The sequence below is a fragment of the Sinocyclocheilus grahami genome, unplaced genomic scaffold (genome assembly GCF_001515645.1).
Source record: "Sinocyclocheilus grahami isolate Dianchi unplaced genomic scaffold, SAMN03320097.WGS_v1.1 scaffold594.1, whole genome shotgun sequence".
Taxonomy (NCBI): domain Eukaryota; kingdom Metazoa; phylum Chordata; class Actinopteri; order Cypriniformes; family Cyprinidae; genus Sinocyclocheilus; species Sinocyclocheilus grahami.
The window spans coordinates 610,595-636,044 of record NW_015505773.1 but is presented as its reverse complement, the minus strand read 5'-3'; the positions used below and the strand labels follow the sequence as shown (position 1 = coordinate 636,044).

The window sequence follows — 25,450 nt, the reverse complement described above, 5'->3', positions numbered from 1 at the left end:
TATATATATATATATATATATATATATATATATATATATATATATATATATATATATATATATATATATATTACTCTTTAGTTTTAAGTTATTTTTATTTTTATTTTAGTTTTTCATCTAATACTTTTATTGCAGCTTTATTTAAATTAACATAAGTTTTTAGATTTAGATAATAACCCTAAGCAGCATTAACAGTTTAGTGATCTTAATACACTTTTAATTTGTGCAGTAAGTCTCCTAAGGTCTTTAAGTATTTTCCAGGATGTGCTGCCTTTGGTTTCAACTCGGTTAACAAATATGGCAATGGAGTTTTAGAAGTGATTAATTTCCACAAATCCATTTTTAGTACTATATATTTATGCAGCTTGCAGTATGAACCAGAACATGGTGTAATTGAAATTTCAAAAACACTACAGCCAGGTATTATTGATTTTCACCAGTAAAAATGGTTCTAAATGAAGCCAAAGCAGGATCAAGTGGAGTGATACTAAAAGTGACAAATTTACTGCAGTTACAGAAAAATTTGATTTATTTGGTATGTCATTTGTGAAGTAAAATTAGAGGACCAGATCTAACTGTTATATATAGGGATGAGTGAATACTTTCAAATACTTTAAAAAAAAAAGAAATAAAAAAAAAAAAAGGAACCTTGGTAAGGGTTTTTGTTTTCCATTTAAATATTTAAAGTATATTATAAATGAAAGAAGTTCCTGATAAGCAAAATGTCTTGACTTTTATTTGATTTTTTTAGAGAATGTACTTTTGGTTATACCATAGTCTGTCTGAGTACTCTATTCTGATTGGCTTTAAGTTGTGTGTTGCAGTTGCAAAATGCAGTTTATTCAAAAATACATTGTTTTTCTTGACGGGTAAATTTAGATTTTTTCAAGTAACTAGATTTGTTTGTATGTATTTATTTATTATTAAACATTAGTTTATTAAACATTTTGAGTTTTAAAACTGCACAGTTGCCGTTTTCAAATGGTGATTCAAATGTTCAGATACGTCAAATATTGTCCAAGCTCAACACTATTGAGACATTTTTGTTAAAGTGGTCATGAAATTTTTTTTTTCCAAATTGAACCTGATGTGCAGTTTATATATATATATGTACTTAAAAAAATTGATGGATTTCAAATCCAGGAATTTTAGAAGGGTAGAGAAGAATAGTTTATATTTTTAAACTGGGGCGTTAGTTTTTTTATTTTGAAACTAGCAGTAACTTCTTATGTGTAATAAATATCACAAACATTTTGATTCTCCATTTAATGACCCCTTTAAGCTACATTGCCAAACCCTGCGCAGTGACCGACTCGCATGTTTGTGTGTACATCCATGTGCACGCACACAGTGTACTCCCCTCCCCTATCTGTTCCTCTTATCATCTTAATGTTTCCTTTAGTGGCTGATCAAAAGACTCGCCATTCCCTGAGTTGTTCAGCAACTCACGCGATGTGTGTTCGTGTGTTTAAGGTGTGGTCACTGCAAGAACCTGGCCCCTACCTGGGAGGATCTATCTAAAGAGGAGTTCCCTGGTCTGACTGATGTGAAGATTGCTAAAGTGGACTGCACCGTGGAGAGAACGCTCTGCAACAGATACTCTGTGAGTGCAGCTCATTTAGTCTGGAAATCCACTGATGGGTGGCAGGAAGAGTAACTAAGTCTTGTGGATTGTGGATGTTTGAGGGATGGGGTCAACATAACTTCATATTATTAGTGGCAGAGAGTTGTTTTTTTTGTTTTTTTTTAAGTGAGGACATTCTTTAGCCTGTTCCAATAAACTAGTGTGCTGCCTTGCTGTCTACTATGAATAGGAAATGTAACTTGTTTCTATACAGATCCATTCAGTCTAAAGATTCTAGTTACAAATCCTTCCATTAACGATTTTTGTTTTAGTACTTTTGATAAATCTTTTAGCTAAGAGTCCTTTTTTTACTGCATACACTGCGTATACAGACAACAAGAAGCCTACTTTTATTAGTTTTATATAACTTCGATTTATATACAAACAAACATAAACGGAACCTCATAACTTGAATTATTTGGAGCGCTCTACATATGGTGTGACCTACTACTTCCATTGACATTTTGTGTATTTTTTTACACACATTACTATCCCGGAGTTGTGAATGGCAGTGAAACGATGAAAATCAGAAGGTCACATGGCAAAGCCAACATAGTGGATATAGTACATCCAGATTTTGTTTAGACAACTTGCATTCATGCTATAAACAACATAATTTTTTTCCTTTCACAAAGTTTATTCCAAAGGAAATGTATTAGCTACTAGGGCTGGGCGATGTGGCAAAAAAAATAAAATCACGATTTTTTTCAGAACATTTGACCGATTCTCGATTTTTAAGTAGTCGACTAAAAAGTATAACACCAGTAGACTAACAATAAATGATTTGTAAAAACACTGAACAGCAGCTTTCAGCCTGTCCTCATGATGCAAACATGAAATATCATACATACAGCAGTAGTTCTTTACAGGTTTTTTTATTCGGTTACCCTGTAATGTTCCAATGTTTTTGTTTTTTTTTTAAATCGTGGCAAAACATTAAATTAGAATTAATCGATAAAATTGAAAAAAATCGCCCAGCCCTAGTAGCTACTCAGACTGGATGCAGTTTTGGCTTGGCTTCATGTTTAATTACTACACACAGTCAAAATGTATGTAAATATTTGATCATTGTTTTTTTTATAGGTGCGTGGATACCCAACTCTCCTGATGTTCCGGGCAGGGCAACAGGGGGAGGAGCATAATGGTGGGCGGGACTTAGAGAGTTTGCACAGTTTTGTAATGAAACAAGCGAGAGATGAGCTGTAACTCCTCCCTTATTTTCCATCTCACAACACATCCTCCACAAAGCAACACTACCTACATTTACCATACTGACAAAGACTGCGACTGCTTTTTCTTCATTTCTGTCCCTCACCTGCTGAAGTGAGGACCATCTCTTCCACATGATAATATGTGAATGTACATTTCATCTCGACCAGTTGATGAGATTATTAGCAATTACAACCACAGACTTTTGATTTTGCCCTTTCTCCCTTAAAAGAACAGCTGTATGATGTAAAGAAAATGACACTTCCATTAAGATCATTACATCATTTAAGGTGCATATTTCGTAAATGTCAGTTATATTTGAGGGAATTCAGCTTAGTTTGCTATCCAATAAGAAAATATGACCTCAGGGAGACCATGTAGCATTTAAGAAAACAATGCCATGTACCTGCTGTGATTTCCCTTTTACTCCATTCAGTATAACATACTATATGATACACACTTGCAAACAGCACTTTGACCACATACGTGGTCTTTCTATTGGGGTTTCAAATGTTTCTTTTGTGGTCTTCAGGTTTTGAATAGGTTGTATTGTTCAGAGGATAAAAAAAAAAATCAACCAGTCTAAGGTAGTTTGTTAGTCAAACTGGGAGACCTGCTTAAACCAGCCAAGGTTCAGATGGTGTGCCATAAGTATCAAACCAGGCCAGTCTTAACCAGCTTAATGGCCAGCAAACCACATTAGGCTGGTTTGACCAGATTTCTTCAGTAAGGATGACATTTGTTTAAATACTTTTGGTTAATTTGTCTTCTAAAGCTTCTTGGTGTTCTTATAGGCATATGAATGGAGCAGAGCCATATCAGATCCCTAATGCCGTTATATAATACTTTTTTTTTATTAAATTGAAAATTAAATTTCTCAGTACTCAGCAAGGTAAAAATGCAAAATCGATCATATTTGCTGTATAGTGACAGTTTATGGAAATACGGTTTACTTTGAAGTACATTAGAGGTTGTGAAACGTTAAAGGAGTTATGGTACAGTATTTTTTCCTTATTGTTTATTCTGCAGATGTAGCTTTTTTGTTTTTATTTTTTGCCGTCATTTTTCCTTTGACTAGATTTGTCTTTTTAGACTGTTAGAAACTTTTTTTCCCCTCCGTGATGCTTTCACATGCAGTCAACCACTTTCAATGTTATTAGTGAACTGCTTAAAACACTAGCGTGGCCCGTTATCATTTCATGAAGAACACTGATAGAGTTGTATGTCGTCTTTGATGCTCTCCACTGGCTTCATTGATTTAAACTAATGTAATTTACATATTTCCTTTCAAATATTCCCACAGCGATGTGTTTATTTTTTTTTCTTTTACTGGATCTGAAAGAGAAGGAAGGGAAAAGCAATCAGAGAAACCGCATATATTCAGTGGAGTCTTTATGAGAGGCACATGATCAAGGCTGACCTCAGTGAAATACGCAGGGTTTCTGTCCTGTGTGAGAGGGGTACACTCACTGCGTGGGGGTTTTTGTACAAAAAAGGCACATTGTGACAAATTTCATAATAAATAGTCTTTTTCCAAAAATAGCAGTTTTTAATTTTGTCTTTACTCTTGTTATATGATCTCTGTGGTATATGAGTCATAAAATGAACAATAAATAAACTGTAAAATGTACAAGTATTTACACACAAGCATCCAAAAATGGTTGACACATGTAAACAGCAGTTTGTGGGAGGTATGTGATATAATTAAGGATATGAATTGTAAAAAAAGTTGACAATAATTGGACCCTCGGAATCATTTCTTGGGGAGGAATTTGAGTACAGCTGATTAGAATTGCCTACTAGCAACCAATAGTACAACCTAATACCAACTAGTGATGTGACCCCTGTCAGTGTGAACCAGGTAGTCAAGGTTTGGCTGGTTGGCATGATCCTGTTGGTCTGTTGGGGTCCTGTGTCAGTGAGATGAATGGGAGTGCAAACAGCATTAAAATTAACATTTTCTGAAGCGGTCCATTCACATCAGTGGAAGAATAATGATGTTCCAAAACTATAAATGTAACCAAATTATTTGGTTCAGTATTTGTATTAAAAAGATGTTGCTATAATTATGAAAATAGACATCTCTCTCTCTCTATATATATATATATACACAAATTCACATCAGTGGAAGAATAATGATGTTCCAAAACTATAAATGTAACCAAATTATTTGGTTCAGTATTTGTATTAAAAAATGAAAGCGAGTATCGATTCCCAAATTACAAACCAGGGAAAAACAAAAGATGTTGCTATAATTATGAAAATAGACATCTCTCTCTCTCTCTCTATATATATATATATATACACAAAAAAAAATGCTGGGTTGTTTCAACCCAATGTTGGGTCAAATATGGACTAACCCAACTGTTGGGTTAAAAAGCTCATTTAAAAATGTAACCAAAATTTAACCCAACAGTTGGGTTAGTCCATATTTGACCCAAGAGAGAGTTTCGTACCATTAAGCGGCTCACAGTGGGAAAAAAAATAAATAAATGGACAACTGCATATTAAAAGTTTGACAGTAAATAGACATGAGCTGGTGCAAAATCTACAGCCCATGTGAGTATATAATTATGTTGCTGAAAAACAAATTATTTGTAGGTCCTCGTGTCTTATGGGAAGTTTTGGACATAAGCCATTCAAGGTGCAGGTTTTGCAGGGAAATTATAGATCTGCGGTGTCAGACGGCATCAAATAACAGTTCCATCCTTGGAACGGCAGTATAATGGTTCCATTCTTTGAGTTCTGTTGAAGTGTGTAACCACTCGCTCTGACTCACTGATGCAAACCACAGGTAGTGCAGAGCAAATATTGAGAAACTTAAAATAATTTGAGTTTTTGAGACCCAAAATAGAGTCCTATGGGTTTAAGTGACTTCATCAAAAATACAGAAAGCAGTAAAAAAAATATCCTGTTGTGATTTCTGTGCTTTGGGACAAAGTAATTCATAAGTTTTAAATCTTAAAGGGGTCATATCATGAGGAATCAAAGTTTCTTTTGAAATAAAAGAGCTACTGTAACTTTCAGAACTCAAATCGTCTTATTTATATTAGGGAGGAAGTTCCTGAAAGTTGCAAAAAAAAATTATTTGTTCTGAACTTCTAGAAATTTCAAACATCAGAAAGATACAAAGTCTAGTACTAAAGGCACAGCAGCAAAAAGTATCCCATTTAATTCCAAGGGTCAGAGTGAGGGTGGAAAATAGTCACGAAGAATTGTTTTGACTGTTTTGTAACACAAGTGAACATCAGAAAAGAAAATCATAACGTGATGCGACCCCCTTTAAATATTTGGTAAGTGACACATTTTTAAATACAGCATTTTAGCTCACAATTTACATTTTCTTTGTGTCTTTGATTTAGACTTAAGGCATCAAGTTCATTTTCTGTTTATAGATTCACATGAACATCCTCTTGGCAGTTTGTAGGATCCGAAATGTCACGTCAAATGGCCATGTGTGGAAAGATGAGAAGCAGCAAACCTGGATCCACCGTCAAGACATTCTCTCACATTTGTTCATAATGCTTGCTTTTTGTCTGTCTTATTTAGTTTTGTCAGTCCTCATAAACAGTTGTCTCTGTCTCTGCGGTGCAGCAGTTGGGTAGGACGGCACGTGTCCCTTGTGTCAGTGGCAGCCGCATGTGCGCACCACCATGTTCTTGTATTTTTTCAGAATGACGTTGGAGTTGTCATCATAGTAGAGCACGGAGATTGCATGCAGTTTGGTGGGAGCGCAGCATGGCTTCGGAACGTTCTCTGGATTCATTAGATGGACCTGAAAAGTGGAGCAAGATATATTTTACACTCACAAACAAACTTTAAAAATACTTGTTCTCTTAGGTCTGGTGTTTATTTTATTAATCATGACTCACCAGTGTCTGTACTATAGCATGATTAGTAGCATTCATATGAGCGTTTAGGGGAAATGAGCATTCTCCATCACAGTAGTTTGCTGCATAACCCTCAGGTGCAATAATCCAGTCCTGACAAACACACATATTTAAATCAAAAAGGCTGCTCACATTCAACACTCGTTCAGGATAATTAATCGTTTGTTTTCCACTGAAGGCTGCTCCAGTTTGAGATTTGTAAAATTGAGCATGTACATATCCTTCATCTTTACCTGCCAGCCCAGTTCTCTGAAGCTGACGTACAGTTCATGCTTTCTGCAGGCGGTCTTCTGATCACTGCTGTTGTAATCTGCTATTCACAGAGAAGAGAGACATTAACGTGTGCTAGGTTACAGTATAACATACTACATGGTAGTCAAAGGGATCCCTTGTGAAAAAGAAGTTTAACTGTACTGATGAATGTGCTCTTGTAGTGTTTAAATGTTAAAAGTATAACTACTTAATAAAAGGCCACTTAAGAGTACTTAAAGAGAGTACACTTTCATGTGTCTTAAGTACACATTTAAAACGTACTTGGTAATAATGTCAATTTTGTCTAATGTCAAGTTGTGCTTTAAAGTACATTTTTGAATAATGTTTTAATAATCTTTTATTGTGCTTTAAATAAGTACACTTATTTTGATGTGTTAACATACTAAAGCACATGTAAAGCACTTGATTATAATCTGAACTGTAATATGTGCTATTTGATATTAGTTGATATATTTTAATTGTTAAAATTGCAACTTCATTACAATATTAAGTGTAATTACAAATACATTTAAATGCATGACACACAAGTATTTTATTTGACCATAATTGCTTGGTCAGTACATCCAACAATGCACTTTGTTCAAAGACAATAGACAGAATTACAGGATCAAATTACATCTAAAGTTGTACCTAAGTCCTACATAAGTGGGTCAAAAAGCACTCTCAAGTTCAGCTGATTGCATTTATTATACATTTAAACTATAATGCATTTTCATTTGATTGAAATTAACTTGCAATTAAGTGTCTGTAACATCATACTGAAGTATATTTATTTAAAGTATATTATTTCCATAAGAAGAACTCTTTATAAAAGAACCCAGATTGCAGAACGACAGCCTCACCTTTCACCTTCATTGCATCTTTTTTCCATACAATGGAAAAAAGAAATGGTGACTGAGGTTGTATTTTTAGCCTTACATTTCCTTTTGTTTTGTGCTCCATGTAAGCAGAGATAAAGTATTTTAAATGTATTTAATGTATTTTGAAATTTGTATTTTGCTGGACATAAATAATAAAATAAAAAAATCTAATGTAATTTGTAATTAAATACACTTAGACACAGAATTGAAATACTTAAAATACTTTATCAAGTAGGTTATTTTATTCTCAAATACAATACCTTTCTTCACCTGTGTTAATAGTACTGCCAGCTATAGCCTATCATAGTTTTTGGCTAGATGCAAGTGAATCATATGACATCCTGTTGGATCCATAGGCGGAGTCTCCATGAAATCAAAATTAAAGTTTTTTGGGTGTTAGTATCAATATGTTAGTCTTATAAGGCAGTGTGCTCCAAAACATTGACAAGATTCGCATTTAGAAGATATAAGCATTCAAAGCTTGCAGTTCGTCACTTCCTCCAAAATGGCTCAACGATTTTTTTGCCGTCACATCGTACTTCAGCTTCTCATCAAACTTTCTGTCCAATCAAATGCTCTCTAGAATCCGAAGCCCCTACACTATAAAATAGACGCTGAAGCCGCGGCTGAAAGCGGTCCCTTGTCCACAGAATTAGTATTTTCTGTACAGTGAATGGCACGTAGTGCACTATATAGGGGACAGGGAACGATTCAAACAGTATAAATATGCTTTCCATTGAGGAAAAAAAGAAGTCTGGTTTCGTGCTGTCACGCTAACCACCACACCGCACACACACTCTGCTCCGGTCCAGAGACACGATAGCATGGAGCGGATCACATGCGCAAATCGGTGCAGACCACAAAATTCTACACAGAATGCTAAATTTTATAGCAATATGGATGAGATTGTGGCTGGCATACTCTGTCAAATGAGGCTTTATGGAGCTCAACGGCTCTAGCCCAAGCTGTGATATAAACGAATGCTATTGGCTATTTTAAAAAGGGGCGGGGCTGCTTGATATGTCCCGCCCGGTCTTCCTGTTTCAGTTAAAATGACGTCAACACATAGAGCAGGGTTCCTCCAATCTTGCCCTGGAGGGCCAATGTGCTGCAGAGTTTAGCTCCAACCCTGATCAAACTCACCTACCTGTGATTTTCTAATGATCCTGAAGACATTGATTAGCATGCTCAGGTGTGTTTGATTAGGGTTAGAGCTAAACTCTGCAGGAAAGTGGATCTCGTGGGCCAGATTTGAGGATCCCTAACATAGAGTAACACTGCGGGTTTCTAAGCATTTCAGGGGACCTTTAAAGGGTTAGTTCACCCCAAAATTAAAATGATGTCATTAATTACTCACCCTCATGCCGTTCCACTCCTGTAAGACCTTCGTTCATCTTCGGAACATAAATGAAGATATTTTTGATGAATCCGAGAGCTTTCTGTCCCTCTACAGTCAGCCATGCAGCTTACACATTCAAGGTCCAGAACGGTAGGAAAGACATCATTAAAGTACTCCATGTCATTAAGTATATCAATCAATCTAATTTCATGAAGCAACGTGAGTGCATTGTTTGCGCAAAAAACAAAACATAATTTACCACTTTATTTACGAAAATATCCAAACACATGCGTTGTGGTACTCTAGTGAACACTCACTCATGTGCGTTGTGTTGACGAGTATTTTATCGCCTAAACACAACACAAATGCATTGTGATGCTCTCATGAACGCACAATGCAGATCAATATTTTCATAAATAAAGTTGTAAATTATGTTTTTTTTTAGGCAAACAAAGCACTTGCGTCGCTAAATGTAATTAAGGTTAAACCACTGGAGTCACATGGATTACTTTGACAATATCTTTCCTACCGTTCTGGGCTTTGAATGTGTAAGTTTGTGTTGCTGCCTATGGAGGGACAGAAAGCTCTCGGATTTCATAAAAAAATATCTTCATTTGCGTTTGGAAAAGGAATGAAGGTCTTATGGGTGTGAATTAATTAATTAATGGGTGTGAGTAATTAATGGCAGAATTTCCATTTTTGGGTGAACCATCCCTTTAATTACTCCATCATTGTTCCATCTTCCAACTGGAAAAAACAACAACAATGAAAGAGGCTGTTTTGGTGCTCAGTGCAAACTGGCTAATTATGTACTAAAATATATACTCATCTTCATATCAGATATTGCTCAATGAATATTATTTCAGGACAGAAGGGAAAGCTGTGCTCTACAACTATGCTTGCTAGCTGACAAGTGACGTTAGCTAGCTAGCTAAAGTTAGCTACTTGTTTCTATGGAAATATTTAAAGGGGTTTTATGAAATAATTTTCAAGTATTAATCGTTTTTTATTGCCAATGTGTGAACAGCATGCAACAAAACTTAAAAAATTACAGCCTGTAGACTAATTTTTATGTGAAGGACTCAGGGCAGTTTTGCTGGAAAAATCCAAGGGAAACTATCATACCAGTGTAATTTTAATGAACCTGATGTCAGTGAATCACATTGGCCATCGCTCGCATTACTCTGGAGTGTGTGCAAGATCATGAGCAATAAGTTGCTGACCACAGCTCACTTAACGGCCACCAGTGTCGCTAATAACAAGGGTTTCTGAATTCTACATAGAGCCCTTCAACAGCTACATATCAGCATTTTTAGGAGTTAATCTGTACTGTTGACAACGAGCCATCCTCTTGAGTAGGATTAGGCGATATGACAGTACAGTTTCGCAGGACTGCTTCATTTTTGAAATGCTGATAAAGAAACATGAAAAAATAAAGCGTAGACATGCTTGAAGGTATTCAAGTATACACAGTCGGTTGTGTCTTAAGTAAATATAAGAAATTAGAAGAAATATGGATAAGTATATTGGATATATTGTCTAGTGTTAGGGTTAAATTATGTTGTTTATAAGTTGTTCAAGGAGGGGAAAGCACTTCTCTTTTTCTTATATGTGTATCTGACTCCAGTATTGCTAAATGTAATGGCACTGTCTCTTACACTTCAAATGGTTGCTTGTAATTATTGTTTGTATTTTTGTATTTTCAAATTACAAATTACTTGTATTTTAATTAAATAAATTTCTCTCAATACTATTTTGTATTTTAAATTAAATACATTTGATGAGCAAATATTTGTAATTTGTAACAAAATAATTTATGATGTATTTGTGCTCATCCCTGCATGTAAGAAAGTAAGACAGATTTGGAACATGAGTGTAAATATTCAAGGAATTTCTTGCCAATCAGTATTTGTTGCATTTTTAAAGGGGTCCAATCAGAATGCACTGGGTCAGCTGGCCAGTCAAGAGCAGACTGCGCTTGTCAAAGGAGGGGGCTTTGTTGAAAACTATGTTTGAGAGAGGCGGGGCATAGAGGACCTACAATAATGTACAGTATTTGAAAAATAATGTGTTGTTTGAACATTAAAGCATGTCAACATATTCTGTTACACCAAATAATGATATTTAAAATAGCCTCATATGACCCCTTTAACCAATAGGGTGCTTTAACATTTCATAATTCAAAAGTTGTTGTAATGCAAGTTTGAAGTGAGCCTGCTAATCCTGTCAGCATCACACCAAATTTGCTGTGCAACATAATGTGCCCTATTCAAGTAGTTGTCGACAACATTTACAGTTCATTTCAATTATCCGTGCAGCCCCACCCCTGTGTCCTGTTAGCTGCAGGTAGGTTTGAGTTTTCTGAAGGGGAAGGTCATCTCTGGCACTGACTCCTGCTCTGAATTCAAACTCTGACACATTCTTTCCACTGGTGTTCTCATATGCCTTTTTTTTTGTGAATTTTTGCTAAGTGCGGTGGAGAAAGAGAGAAGAGAGAAAGCTATGATATCAGCTCAGGCCAGCTGTAATCCCTTCCTGTTTTCTGAGATCCTGTCCCAAAGAGCAGCACTTTGGCCATCCATAGATCTTGCAGACCAAAACAGTGGCAAGACATTCCATGCAAAATGGGTAGTCAGACGAGGTGCCTCCTCTATAGCATTCGCTCAAACTTACCCCCAATCCCATATACACCACACTTTTGCCTTTTCCAAGAGCATACTTGCTGTATACACTGTTTGTTTTCTTTTTAAACAAGCTGCTGAAGCCTCCCTAATAAAACCATACTGTAATTCATTAAAATATAGGGATATGATGATTCAACATGACAATAAAAACCTGTCATAAAATACAGCTAAGAAAATAAATTGATACATGCACCTGTCAGAATAAATGTTTAATGCTTTTATTGTGCATTTAGTAATGTACAGATGTCCAACATGACAAATCTTTATTTCACTTACAGCACACAAAATGTGTTCCCCTAACTTTGCACAATGGGCTCATATTTGCAGTAAACACATTGTAGGACATCAGATGGAAACCACTGTAGGGAGGTGTCTAAATCACACTAGCTAATGACAGGGGTACCTCAGGGCTCGATGCCTGGCCCCATTTTTCTTATCAATATACACAATATATGCAGCTCAGCCAGCCTGGCAATTCCACAAAACATCACAGTCCAGCTGGGCTGAATAACACTAACAACATGCAAGTCAGTCAGGAACTTGGCTGTAGAGTTTAATGATGAGCTTAACTTCACCCACTGCATTGCGTTGACTGCCTAGCCTTGCAGATTTGCATTCTTCAATTTCAGAACTTCCCCCTTGTTCAAACTATTACCATTTCAAAACAAGAATACTGCAATACTTTATTCGATAGCCTTCCAGCTAGCGCAATGAATTAAAATGATTCAGAATCCAGACCAGTGGTACCATCACAACAGGGCATCTTTCCAGAACATTCACACCTACTTGTTGATGAAATGATCTTCGAAACTCCACCCAAACTCCAGTCCCTCACAATAACACACAGCACTTCCATGAGCACTTGATACACAACCGTTTACATTACAGCCCCTCTGACCCTCACAACACACATTGCACCCTCAAAGTAGAACTATTCCTCTGTTGTCACTGTACTATATCTTTACTTATAGGTTGCATTGAATAAAATGATATGGTAAACAGTGTTGGGCTGTAACGCATTACTTAGTAACTGTAATTTGATTACTTTTTAAGTAACGGAGTAATTTAACGCGTTATAATTTTCAAAATAGTAATTAGAGTATAGTTACAAGCCAAAGTCTCTATACGTTACTGCCGCATTACATTGCTGACAGAATGCAGTGTTTTATAATCTAGAGATTGTAAAAAGGATGTAGCACACGCACTGTCGAGTCAAGTGCCAGTGGATTAGAGACCTGCCCCCGCGAGACCCGACGCAACAGAGAGCGGTGCGGGACAAGATGAGCGAGTGCTGCTGCGGGCGGGTAGACACTCGTGTGTGTGCGGAATGCGGGAGAATAAAATGATTCACGGGACTCCCGCAAAATAGAAATATCTAAACATTAAAATATCTCAAACAAATAAATTGTTATTCATCTATTGCACAAAAGCAACATGAACTAATATAAAATATAAACGATTAACAGGTGCAAGCGTATGCAGAGTTTCTATTTAGTCTATAACATGTTTGCAGCGTTGAGCAATGCAGTGCTGAAATTTGCGTGCTCATGAATCCTCTCATTATAACACACGAATTGTAGACATTATGAAAGATTCATTATGCATATATTTATTGTATTATAACAGAGATTTGTGAGATTGCGATGAACTGAGATGTCTTTTAGAGATTATGCAGAGCTCTTTGCTGGCATTCGGCCATGCCAAACCATGCACACAACAGCCGCTTGCTTTAGTTAAAAATAACAGTGTTCTGTGAAAGTTGATGCTTTAATAACAAATATTTATCGTGAGCGTGTATGCTGGGATTTCATCAATTTAATGGAGAAAAAAGTAACGTAACTAGTAATGTAACTAATTACTAATTACTTTTGAAATAAAGTAATCAGAACAGTAACGTGATTACTATTAAAAGGAGTAATCAGTAATTTGATTACATTTTCAGAGTAACTTGCCCAACACTGATGGTAAATAAGTACAGTAAATGAATAAGAACCAAACCCAACTGCTTGTAATTTTTTGTTTGTTTATGATTTAACGCCATTCTAACTACCTCGGCTATATTCATGGCGAAGATGCTTGTAATTAAACTAGACATTCTACAGATGCAAACGAATGATAACATTCACAATCACATTTACAAATTTTGTCAAATGATACTAGATAATACAGAAATACTTACAAATAAATTATTTAATTAAAGCAGCAGTTCTCAATATTTAGAACTGACAAAGTTTGCATTGCATATTTTCTGTGTTTAAATATGATTTATATAATTAAATTATACGGATATTAAATATTGACTTATATAATTGCAAAAAATGTTTAGGACAGTTCACAGACATATTTACAAAAGAGTCAAATGTCATGAAATGGGGGAAACCTATATTTATGTAAAAAAAAAACTTTCCTTAAAACATGAGTAATGTAGAGTAGAAATTAAGGCTGTAACTGAAACCACATGGTGAGTGTGTAGGCACATCTCTGAGGTGATTCTAAGTATTTAACAATCATCCAGTGCTAAGGTTTTTCCCACTTTCACCTTTAAGAGAAGGTTTGTTCAGTCCACTGTTGATGAAACTGGCTGGCAAAAGCTTCTTGGTCTTAAAGCTGTCATTTTATTTGGCCAGTACAAATTTTCATGTTCGCACCACAGAAGATAAAAGTTTATCCAACCAATGGAAGACGAGGGCAATGTTTAAAACCTTTTTGAAAGCAGTCATAATTTCTGTTCCTGATGCTAATGGTAAATAAATTAACTTTTTTTTTTTACTACTGTTACTAATGTTTATTTTGTTTTCTAATGTTACTTAAGTTCTGACTACTTGTGAGAACTGTTGTAGTTTACAGTAATTGTAGTTACTCTTTAGAAAGAGTTCAATATAATCCATATTGACTACAGATTATTTCAAATAATTTTGAAACTACTATTATTATTAGGTGCTGGGTTTGAAGCTCGGAATATAGTGTGAAATCTCTGGCCTTTTTTAGCACCCAAAGTAAGACCCCTTCTTGTATTTCTCTCACTCTGTCTGGCAGGACTAGGGTAAATATTTACTGAGATAAATCCGCCAGCAGGAGTGGCCCCCAAGCTCTCCCGAGTGGCCTTTTAGTCGGTCCCCCAGGGGTCCCCTTCCTCTCTGATCTCAAGCAGTGAACCTGTCTTTTACAGACCCCCAACTGCGACATTTATAGTCAAGAATGTTCTACACCTAACCACGGACCTGAGAATGAGGCCAAACTACAACCCAAAAAATGGCAGATTTTGACACACTAGTTTCACACACAAGCATACATATGACGTCCTGTGGTGTGACATGCTATAATCCATCTATTTTAAAATAAACAAAGAATATTGTACTTTTTAAAGTTTGCTGTCCAACTTCTTAAACAGGTTAATCTTTTAGAACCTCAAGATTATATATATATATATATACTGTATATACTGTACTGTATATAATGGAAATATTAATAGCTTTAAAAAAAGGCCTCAACTTTAGCAGAATATAACTTCTTGACTTGGAACTGTTTCTTTGAGATTCAGCTAAATATGATGCATCTGTGTATTCAACATACATGAGAGAGAAAAAAAAACATGCATGGATAAACACATTGTATTCACACACACACACACACACATACACATATACACACACACACACACGTCTGGTTCACTATCCTTGTAGGGTCTCTCCATAGGCGTAATGGTTTTTATACTGTACAAACTGTATTTTATATCGCCCTACACCTAAACCTACCCCTCACAGAAAACTTTCAGCATTTTTACAATCTAAAAAAAACCTCATTCTGTATGATTTATAAGCTTCTGTACCCATGGGGACCTCAATTTAGGTCCCCACGGTGACACGAGTCCCCATGAGTCGGTGTGTATTCAGGTTTAAGTCCCCACCAGTGTAGAAAAACCTGTACACACACACACACACACACACTGTTTTGTTAACCTCCACCTTTCCTTTATTTACTGCCACTATTTACAGTCAAGGGCTCTTTAGGAGTAAAGCAGATATTTAGTGTGGAGTTTCATTGAGTGTAAAGGCCAAATTAGCGGTACCCCATAAAGCGCTTCTCTTCCTGCCTGTAAAATTGTGCACTGTTACTGCTGTGAGTGGGTCCTGTGGGCCTCTGGCCTTTGAGTGAAGACCGCTGACTGCTTATCATATGTAGTAATGACAATTAGAAGTCATTTAAAGTGATAGTTCACTCAAAAATGAAAATTCTGTCATCATTAACTCACCCTCAGGTTGTTCCAAACCTGTAAGAATTTCAGCCATTGAATACAAAAGTATGGAGAAAAAATACTATGAAAGTCAATACTACCATCAACTGATTGGTTAACAACATTATTCAAAATATCTTCTTTTGTTTTTAACAGAATAAAGAAACTCATTCACGTTTGGAACAAGAGTAATGATGACCAAATTTAAATTTTTAGGTGAACTATTCCTTTATTGATTCTACCTTTGACTTGATTCTACTTAATTCTGATTCTATAACAGGTCAATTAATAATACTTTTAGTATAGTTTTACTAAAATAATGCTAAAATAATTAACCAATAATTAGTCCTAACTACATACTTGATTTACTAATTAAAGGAAGAGCACTGAATTATTTTCTCATTACTGTAATATAGTCATGAGTCGCAGCACAGGAATCTCATATTGAATCATATATAGGACATTGGTCCGCATCAGTGGAAGAACACAGATGTTAAAGAACCATTAATAGAAATAGTTATATTAGCTTTATGACCTGTTTAATTTGACAGTTACAGCCAAAAATTGTCCAAATCACATGCCAAGATACACATGTGGTTTCTTGACCAAGAGACAAAAACATGGTAACTGCAATGAAATCTCACAGACCCTCTCTTACAAAAATCTTTTCTTTGGAGCAATTACACAATGACATTCCTGGCGGTGACGGCATGCTGGAGTAATGGACACGGTGTTCAGCATGGAATAACATCCATCCTGGAAAGAGCTGAGGCAGGGAAGCTGTCATACCCCACTCCCATGATAACTTGAAAGAGAATGCGAGTGCTGTCTGCGTCCATGTGAAGTTTATCTCTCTTCCTGTCTTTCATCACTGTGGTTATTAAACCTCCATCCCCCGAGCTCACCGATGTCTAATTACACCAGTGGTAAACAAAAGGAGGGTTGAGAGAGGGGGAGATAAAAAACTGCAGCTGGACAGTGCTGTGTTATTATAATTCTTTAAGCGATACTGTTAACGTGGTCAGGCATTTTAGCACAGCACCTAATAACAGCTCGGAGGTAATTACAGGTCTAGCACTGGGGTGGCACATACTGAGCTGAGCTAGACGCTTGTTAACTTCCCTCAGGCCAAAGGCCGGCGCGTTCCCCTGACCTCTAGCTGAGCATTAGTGCTTAATGTGCTGTTTTGTTTTCACAGATCGCCAAAGCTTAAAGGGGTCATATGATGCTTTTTTAAAGATCATTATTTTGTGTATTTGGTGTAACAGAATATGTTGACATGCTTTAATGTTCAAAAAATTATTTTTCAAATACTGTACATTATTGTAGGTCCTCTATGCCCCGCCTCTCTCAAACGCTTAGTTTTCTACAAAGTCCCTCCTTCCGACAAGCGCAGTCTGCTCTGATTGGCCAGCTGACCCAGAGCATTGTGATTGGCCGAACACCGCAAGCACTCATCGGAAATGTAACGCGCCTTACCATAAGCTTCAGCTTTCAAAATAAATGTAAAGAACAGTCGCGTGACAGACACAGTGATGAAGCTGCTATGTGTTTGCAGTACACAAGCCACGGTTAAGACAGCTGACTCCACTTTGATGTGACACTCTCTCTCTCGCTCTCTCTCACACACACACACGCGCGCACACACACACACACACGCGCACCCGATGCACAAAACTCCGCATTTGAACAGTCAATAGCAAATACTTAAACTAATAACAAAACAGTCGCTGATTCAGAAGCGCCAGATTGTCATAGCAAAGTCAGAATTACCTCCTCTCCTAGGTTCACGAAATGGTCGTCTATAAAATGCATTGCTGTTCTGTTGTAAGTGATCTTAAAGATTCCTAAATGCATCTACTTTCGGAAGGCCAAATAAAGGGCTTTTGCTTTCGCCTAGAAACACCCAGCGTCTCCCTGACATGGCTGCTTCAACACTAACTGCGGTTACTGAAACCACACCTTCTTTCTATGCGTGCACATTTGGGTCGCATTATGCAAATATTTCCACATAGTGAGGTAGATATGTGGGGGCGTGTTAGAACGAGCCGTTTTAGGGGGGCGTCTTAACTTTGATAAAGAATATCTCTTTGGTTTTGAGACTTTAGTCTTTGCAACTTCAGGGATCTTATCTATGCACAGTCAGCTTGTAACACTCCAAAGAGAAAGGAAAACTTGAAATCGCATCATATGACCCCTTTAAGAAACAGTGTCAAACCTCTAATCACACATAATGTGCTTTGCCTGAATTGGAAGCTCATAGAGAAAGAAAGAATTGTCAAAGGGTGAATCTCCCCAAAACCTTTCAAGAACATGTCAGGGTCATATTTCAGCCCAGATTCAAGAGAAAGAAAAGAAAAACAATGAAGAAACCTAAATGTCCAGACACACAACATACTAGATAAGACTTTAGATAAGGTTATGTTTTTAATTAATACATTTCTACCAATCATCATATCATTGATATTTTAGTATTTTTCTTATACCATTACATCATTTATTAAGATTTTGAATTTGCTTTTATTTTTATATTTTTAAGTTTTCATTTCAATTTTGGTTTTAGTAATTTTGTCATGTGCTTTTGTCATTTTAAAATATGTAGCTGTAATTGATTTTTATTTAAATTATAGTTACATTTGATTAAGTTTTCCATCTAATATTTTTATGTCTTTTTTTCTAGCTTTATATCTCTCAACAAAGTAAATTCTGCTCAGCTTCCAAATGATCGATTTAGTACTGAATCATTCAGGAATGTTTCAGCTGCAATGTCAACAGGGCTGTTACAGTTATTATATAATCACATGCCTTCATCAATGCACAACATGCATTATGACAGCAACAGACTCTGGGTTCACGTTTTTCACAAATATGATATAATAATATATAATAATATATTTTATGTAATAAAAGGTATGTGTTTATTACATTTTAAATATAACAATTGTTATCATAATTATAGTTATCATAAATTGGCATGAAAATTTTCCAAATGCAAACTAATGTTAAATGTTATTTACAATTATTATATAATTAAATATTAAACAACATTATATATTATTTGTTATGAACATTTATCTTGACTCTAAAATGGACACATTTTCCAAAAAAAATCAATTCTTAAACAATTAGAGAGCCTATAAACTAATGCACTTTTGTCTCTCAATATGGGTCAAGATGCAGCGATCACAGGCTGTCTGTTTGAAAGCTTTGATACGAGTGTTTTCATATTGGAACCATACGCACTTTAAGAATATGGAAAAGGGGGACGGCTGTCACAATGGCCTCACAACTTCCTGCTCCAAATCTAAATATTTACACTCCAGACATCCCAAGGAGAGGGGTTGATGTTTTGGGTTACATAAAGTCCAATCCTTCAGAACAAATTAAGCAGATTTTCCTCATTAGATGGGACACGTAGTGTGTGAGGTTTAGGAGCTTTGAGTTTAAGCACTACTGTATAAGTGGGTGGATCTGACTCACATATGGCACTCATGTAAATTATTCTCAGCAGGATACATTACATATGTGGTATGTGTTTATGTCAATTTGTTGTATTACAGTTAGGAATAGATGAAAGACAAATACAGTTTGTCTTTCACAAACACAAATAATGTGTAAATTACTGCAGAGAGAAAATTCTGTTCCTGACATAGGAAATTAAAATATACCGTCTGCATCGTAAAGCACCCCAATATGTTCCAATTCAGATTAATCTAATATTGTGATTGTGAATGAACACAAACTTGTGTTGTGAAATATACAGTTTTCACCCCAGGTCCTTCGTGTTTCGAGGCCTCACATTCACAATTAGCTCTGGTTTATGTGGGTATTAGCACTAAGCAGGCACGTGCAGAGCGGGGTGCGGTGGGTGCTTGAGTACCTGCCCCCTTTCCCCTTGATGCCCAAAGTGCCCTTTTGTCTAGGCCAATTTTTTATTTTTTTGTAATTAAATGCCCTTTTGTGAAGGCCTGCCCAATCTAGCTATTAGAAAAATTAATGAATAATAATTTAGCCTTAAATAAAATGATGCCACTATCTCATCCGGAACGATCCCTCACGTTAGTAATTTAGCGCACTATCAGGATGCCTTCAATAACGTCCGCGGCTGCCGGTAAGTGGAGTTCTCAGCGGAGCAGTGTGCTTGTATAGTTATATTATTAAATTGTTATTGTTTTACAAGAACGACGTGAAGAGAGCATGCACAGCTGTTGTTTATATTGCTGTGTGTAGCCTGTGGAAGTAACGTTAGCTGCAGCAAGGGGCTATAATATTTTTGTTCAATATTTTCCCAATGACAATTTTATGATTGGTTTATATACGCTACTACGAACACCTTTTTCCCATTTTTATCACAGAATAAGGGAGAAAATATATTTTATAGTTTCTATACTAAATAATATGTAAATTGATCAATACTGCATTATTCATATAAGTTTACTTATATATTACCTGGAGATAACTTGAAAAACACACATAAACCGTATGTTTTCACAATTGTGTGTTTATTGTCTTCACGTTTCATCAGTAAAAATGTTTCTGCCTTTTATTCAGCTCAGCTACAACGATAGCCAGATGCTTTTGTCCATATTAGGGATTTCCTGCACGTCATAAGTTATTACTTCTATGAGTCTGTTTTGGACTTTCTGCATGAGAGAGCCCTCCGGCTTCGAGTATGAATGAAACATACATTGCATGAGAGAAATCAGTGCTCCTGATGTTCACATCTCCTCATTTTGGATACGAATAAAACATCAGGTCATGCACTATCGATACTGTCTCTTTGAACTTAAGGGTGCTTTCACACCTGGCCTGTTGTTTCGGAACCTGGCACATTTCCCCCCTTAGCTCGGTTCGTTTGGGCTTATGTGAACACGGCAATCGTGCTCTGATCCGCGCCAAAACAATCGGTCCGAGATTGCCTGAACGAGGTGGTCTCGGCTCGATTGAAAAGGAACTCTGGAGTTGTTCGGTTGTAGTGAGAAAGCAATCCGATCTAACGGACCAACGAACCAGGTTATATCACAATGTATAATGGGTAATTACATAAGTTCCGTGAAAAGCATTAGCTTTGTTGTTTTGCTAATACTTCAAAATTAACTTGTGAATGTCTGTGGGTAAGCACGTCTTCGCCATTCAAAATCAAAGCGCACTTTTTCATTTTATAATGCAGTCTTATTGCTTTTCTTCCTAGAAGGTGCATTTTAAAAATGTTTTCCCGATGAATCCTGGACTCCTGCTCAAAGTGATAAATTAATATAATGACAGGAAACAAAAAAAACCTGCAAAGCTGTTGTCGTTCCATCCTGATGGATGACAGCCGTGACAGCTAAGTGGAATCCCGGAAAATAAACCGTGGAACTTTGACCAATGAGAGAACAGTTTACTCGCGCGTGACTTGTATTAACAAATTTGGTCCGTTTAGAAACATTGCCGTGTGAAAGCGAACCGCACCAAGAATAAAAAGCAACATTGTAATAATTTTAATCCCTGTTTCGGAACAAAGCAATCGATCTACAGGTGTGAAAGCACCCTAAATCTAGAAATCTCTACATGAACACACCTGCCCAAATAAAGTGTGGGGGATGAATTTACATTTTATTCAAATTAAATATTTATTAAATATAAAAAATGCAGCTAACATAGTTCTACACACAGCAATAGCCTATAAACAAAGGTTCCTGTTCTCTTTCGTTCTTTGTTAACTTTCGTTCTTTCGTAATTATCACAACACTACTGATTTTCTCATCCTCCAAATTATACTGATCAATCCTGTTTTTATCATCATTATCATTCAAAAAACTTATAATTTCAGAACAGGATAAGAATAGAATTCAATTTTAAATAAGACATAATTTTTTTTTTCTATAACAGCAACAGTAGTGTTTACAACAGCAAAACCACCATACCCTGTAAACTCAATAATAATAATAATAATAATAATAATAATAATAATAACAATATAATTCAGTTTCTAATTCCAGATTAATTAAGAGGTGCGAAGAAAAAAATTCTTTAACTTTTAAACTTAAAATGGTCTATTCTGTTCTGTTTCTTTTTCAAAACTGCGTCACAGCATTTGCTGTTGTATCAATACAGAAGCATCCGTTTCGATACACGTCTCAGCAAGAAGAACAGCCTTGTTAAAAGCCGTGTTCTATGTGCCCCTTTTATACTTTGAGCACCTGCCCCTTCTAAGGTCTCTGCACAGCCCTGGCACTAAGAATAATGAGAAGCAGAAACTGGATTAAGACCCCGCTGTTCCTCCACTTTTTTTTTCTTTTTTTTTTTTACTAAAACGATTATTTAATTAATAATAAAATATTATTAATTAATAAGTTAAAATATTCTAAAATAAATCTTGTGGCAATTAAACTCAACTGAATATGGGATACTTTATTCTTACAGTTATGGTACAAAAAGTATATTCAGGACAAACATTGAGAAATAATAGTATTTTTTTTTCTCACTGATACAAAAGTGCGCAACAAGCCATTATTTATACCAGTTGTGCACTGTATTTATCCAATCATGGTTGTTGACACTGCAAATATGCCAAAAGGAACATTAACCTAGGATTTACGAACATAATGTGTGAAATCTCAGATTGTGATTGTGGGTAAAATATGAGCAATGTGAAATGCTAAACAAGATAACTCAGGATTACATTTACCTGGGTTTTAGAATGGCCCAGGGTTAACTATTTTGACAGTGAAAAGCCCTTAAGATTATTATTTAAGAGCAAACTAAATGTAATGTTTTTGGACACTTAATTGCAATGTCAAATGAAAATATTAGTATACAGTTTTATTAAATGCAGTTAGCTGAATTTTAGAGTACTTTCTTTTTCACAATTGGATCAGAACACTATTACTGAACATATAACGTGTGGTTACTCTAAACCTTAGTACTCAAGGGGCCAACTGAGTTTTCTTCAAATGTCTGTGCCATTTAATCAATGTGTTATTAATCAGCTATAAACTTGACAGTAGCTGAATTGAAAGAGAAAACTGATTAAACTGTAATTCATAGTGTTTGCATTCAGGTACGGTATGCTTTGTGCCTAAAAGTGGAGGGTGCCATGTTCACGCATGGCTTTTTCAATTTACCTACATAAATTACTGCAGGGATGATATATTTTTGTAAGCCAAAACCCAGAAACGAGATCGCATTTTAGCACTTCCAGTTCCATCATCCTGAACTCAATGGTTTTTTGAATGGGTATTTTGGTTAAATGCCTGAAATAAGATCTATGGCTAAAGGGTGCATATGATGCTGCAAAAAAGTACATTATTTTGTGTATTTGGTGTAATGAAATGTGTTTATGCGGTTTAAGGTTCAAAAAACACATTATTTTCCACCTACTGTACATTATTGTTTCTCCTCTATGCCCCCCTTTCTGAAGCGCGTCGATTTTTGCAAAGCTCATCGGTCTGAAAAGCGAGGTGTGCTGTGATTGGCCAGCTGTCCAGTGCATTGTGATTGGCCGAATACCTCAAGCGTGTGACGGAAATGTTACGCCCCTTACTATATTGTGATGCCCTGTCCGGTCGGAGCGACGAGACAAAAACATTAAAATCCATTATAAACGAGGCATTTGTTGCATCCAGTGGGGACATAATTGCGGATTATAATGACTTATACTGTCTTTTTACGCATTGCGTTGCATCACGCCAGATAAACATAAAACCATGTCTGCATTTGTCATCGGAGAAATGACAAACAACAAGTGCTAATCTACACTGCCCAAAAAACCCAAAATGCGCTGGACACATCTGAATATTTGGGTTAAACTGTTCTGGAACAGTGTTGTAAATACAACTTAACCACTGATTTCTAGTCGTGTCCTCTTTTGGAAGACCAAACAAAGTAGTTTCCCTTTCACAACGAAACAGCGTCACACAACGCGGCCTAGAGTGAGCGGCGGCCTAGAGTACGCGGAGGCCGGCGGGCTTGAGAACGGCACGGCCGGTGGATTCGACGAAGGAGCGTCCGGCGGGCTTGTGGCAACCACATGTGACGACCGCGGGCAGGACTCTGCTTCATCCACGGTGAAAGCCGATCCGGTGATCGACAGCACGGATCAGCACGGATCAGCTCCAGACATGACGAAGTGGATATCGTCCTCTTTTGGAAGGCCAACCAAAGTAGTTTCTCTTTCACAACGAAACACAGCGCCTTACCGACATGGCGGCGGCGGCAACAACAATGCTACAGCGAGAATAAAAGTTACACCTTCTTTCTTTGCGTGAACATTTGGGTGGCGTTATGCAAATCTTCCCACATAGTGATGTAGATATGTGGGGGCGTGTTAGAACGAGCCATTTTAGGTAGGCATGGTTGACTCTTAACTTTTATAAAGAATATCTCTTTTGATTTGAGACTTTAGTCTTTGCAACTTTACAGATCTTCTGTATGCACCAAGAGCTTGTAACACTCCAAAGAGAAAGGAAAAATTGTAATCTCATCATATGACCCCTTTAACACAAGCTTCAAACACAATTTTCATGAAATAAATAATTAATAAGTTTTAAAAAGCTTTTACTTGTCTTGAAAAAGTTTGTTGCAAACAAGCGGCTAAATGGGACTACAGAGGAGGTTGAAGTCAATAAACATTATCACATCCCTCATCTACTCACTAGTCCACTTTTACAGCCTAGTTGTGTTCATAATCGAGCTCTTACAGGCTACTCTAACTGAAACTTTCCAGGAAAATATATATTTAAATAAAGACTGATTGAGGTTTCATAAGGTGGTGACATTGAAGTCATGCAACTGTGGTTTAGTTCAGTAATAGCCTATGTTTAGCTGGCGACTGAATTTACATTTCAAAATTCATATGAGTTCTCATGATACACTTTTGTTGGTCACAGAGTTTATTTTCTACAATGATCCCAAAGCCAATGGAAAAATTATTTGGGGCTTTTGTCATGGAACCAGGGTGATGCTACCTTACGGGTCGACCTATAAAAATACGTCATCACTGCAGCAATCTATCGGTGAAGGCTGGTAAAAACTTCAAATCAAGACACGGGATGTCAGGCCTATATACAGTGGCGTGAAAAAGTGTTGGCCCCCTTCCTGATTTCTTATGTTTTTGCATGTTTGTCACACTTTAATGTTTCAGATCATCAAACTAATTTAAATATTACACAAAGATAATGCAAGTAAATACAAAATGCAGTTTTTAAATGATGATTTCATTTATTAAGGGAAAAAAAGCTGTCCAAACCTACGTGGCCCTAAGTGAAAAATGAATTGCCCCCTCCTGTTAAATCATGAAAGAACTGTGATTAACCCCATTATTTTAGAAAGCTGAGTTAAATTTCACTAGCCACAC

General features: G+C 36.4%; 2 protein-coding genes across 3 annotated transcripts in view; one reads left to right on the top strand and one right to left on the bottom strand.

Moving 5' to 3' along the window:
* LOC107557239 (thioredoxin domain-containing protein 5-like) overlaps positions 1-4,373 on the top strand; it is an 11,143-nt gene extending 6,770 nt beyond the window's left edge. Inside the window, exons 9-10 of the mRNA XM_016240586.1 lie at positions 1,474-1,603; positions 2,708-4,373. Coding sequence (XP_016096072.1) covers positions 1,474-1,603; positions 2,708-2,830 — 253 coding nt within the window. The 3' untranslated portion in view covers positions 2,831-4,373. The remainder of the gene's footprint in view (positions 1-1,473; positions 1,604-2,707) is intronic.
* Positions 4,374-5,805: 1,432 nt separating this feature from the next.
* Positions 5,806-25,450, bottom strand: part of LOC107557245 (bone morphogenetic protein 7-like) — a 58,015-nt gene continuing 38,370 nt past the window's right edge. Inside the window, exons 5-7 of one of the 2 annotated variants that reach the window (XM_016240597.1) lie at positions 6,957-7,036; positions 6,706-6,816; positions 5,806-6,608 (exon numbers count right to left, since the gene is read on the bottom strand). In XM_016240597.1, the coding sequence (XP_016096083.1) occupies positions 6,459-6,608; positions 6,706-6,816; positions 6,957-7,036 (341 nt within the window). In that variant the 3' untranslated portion in view covers positions 5,806-6,458. The remainder of the gene's footprint in view (positions 6,609-6,705; positions 6,817-6,956; positions 7,037-25,450) is intronic. The other variant, XM_016240598.1, reaches the window with a different exon arrangement.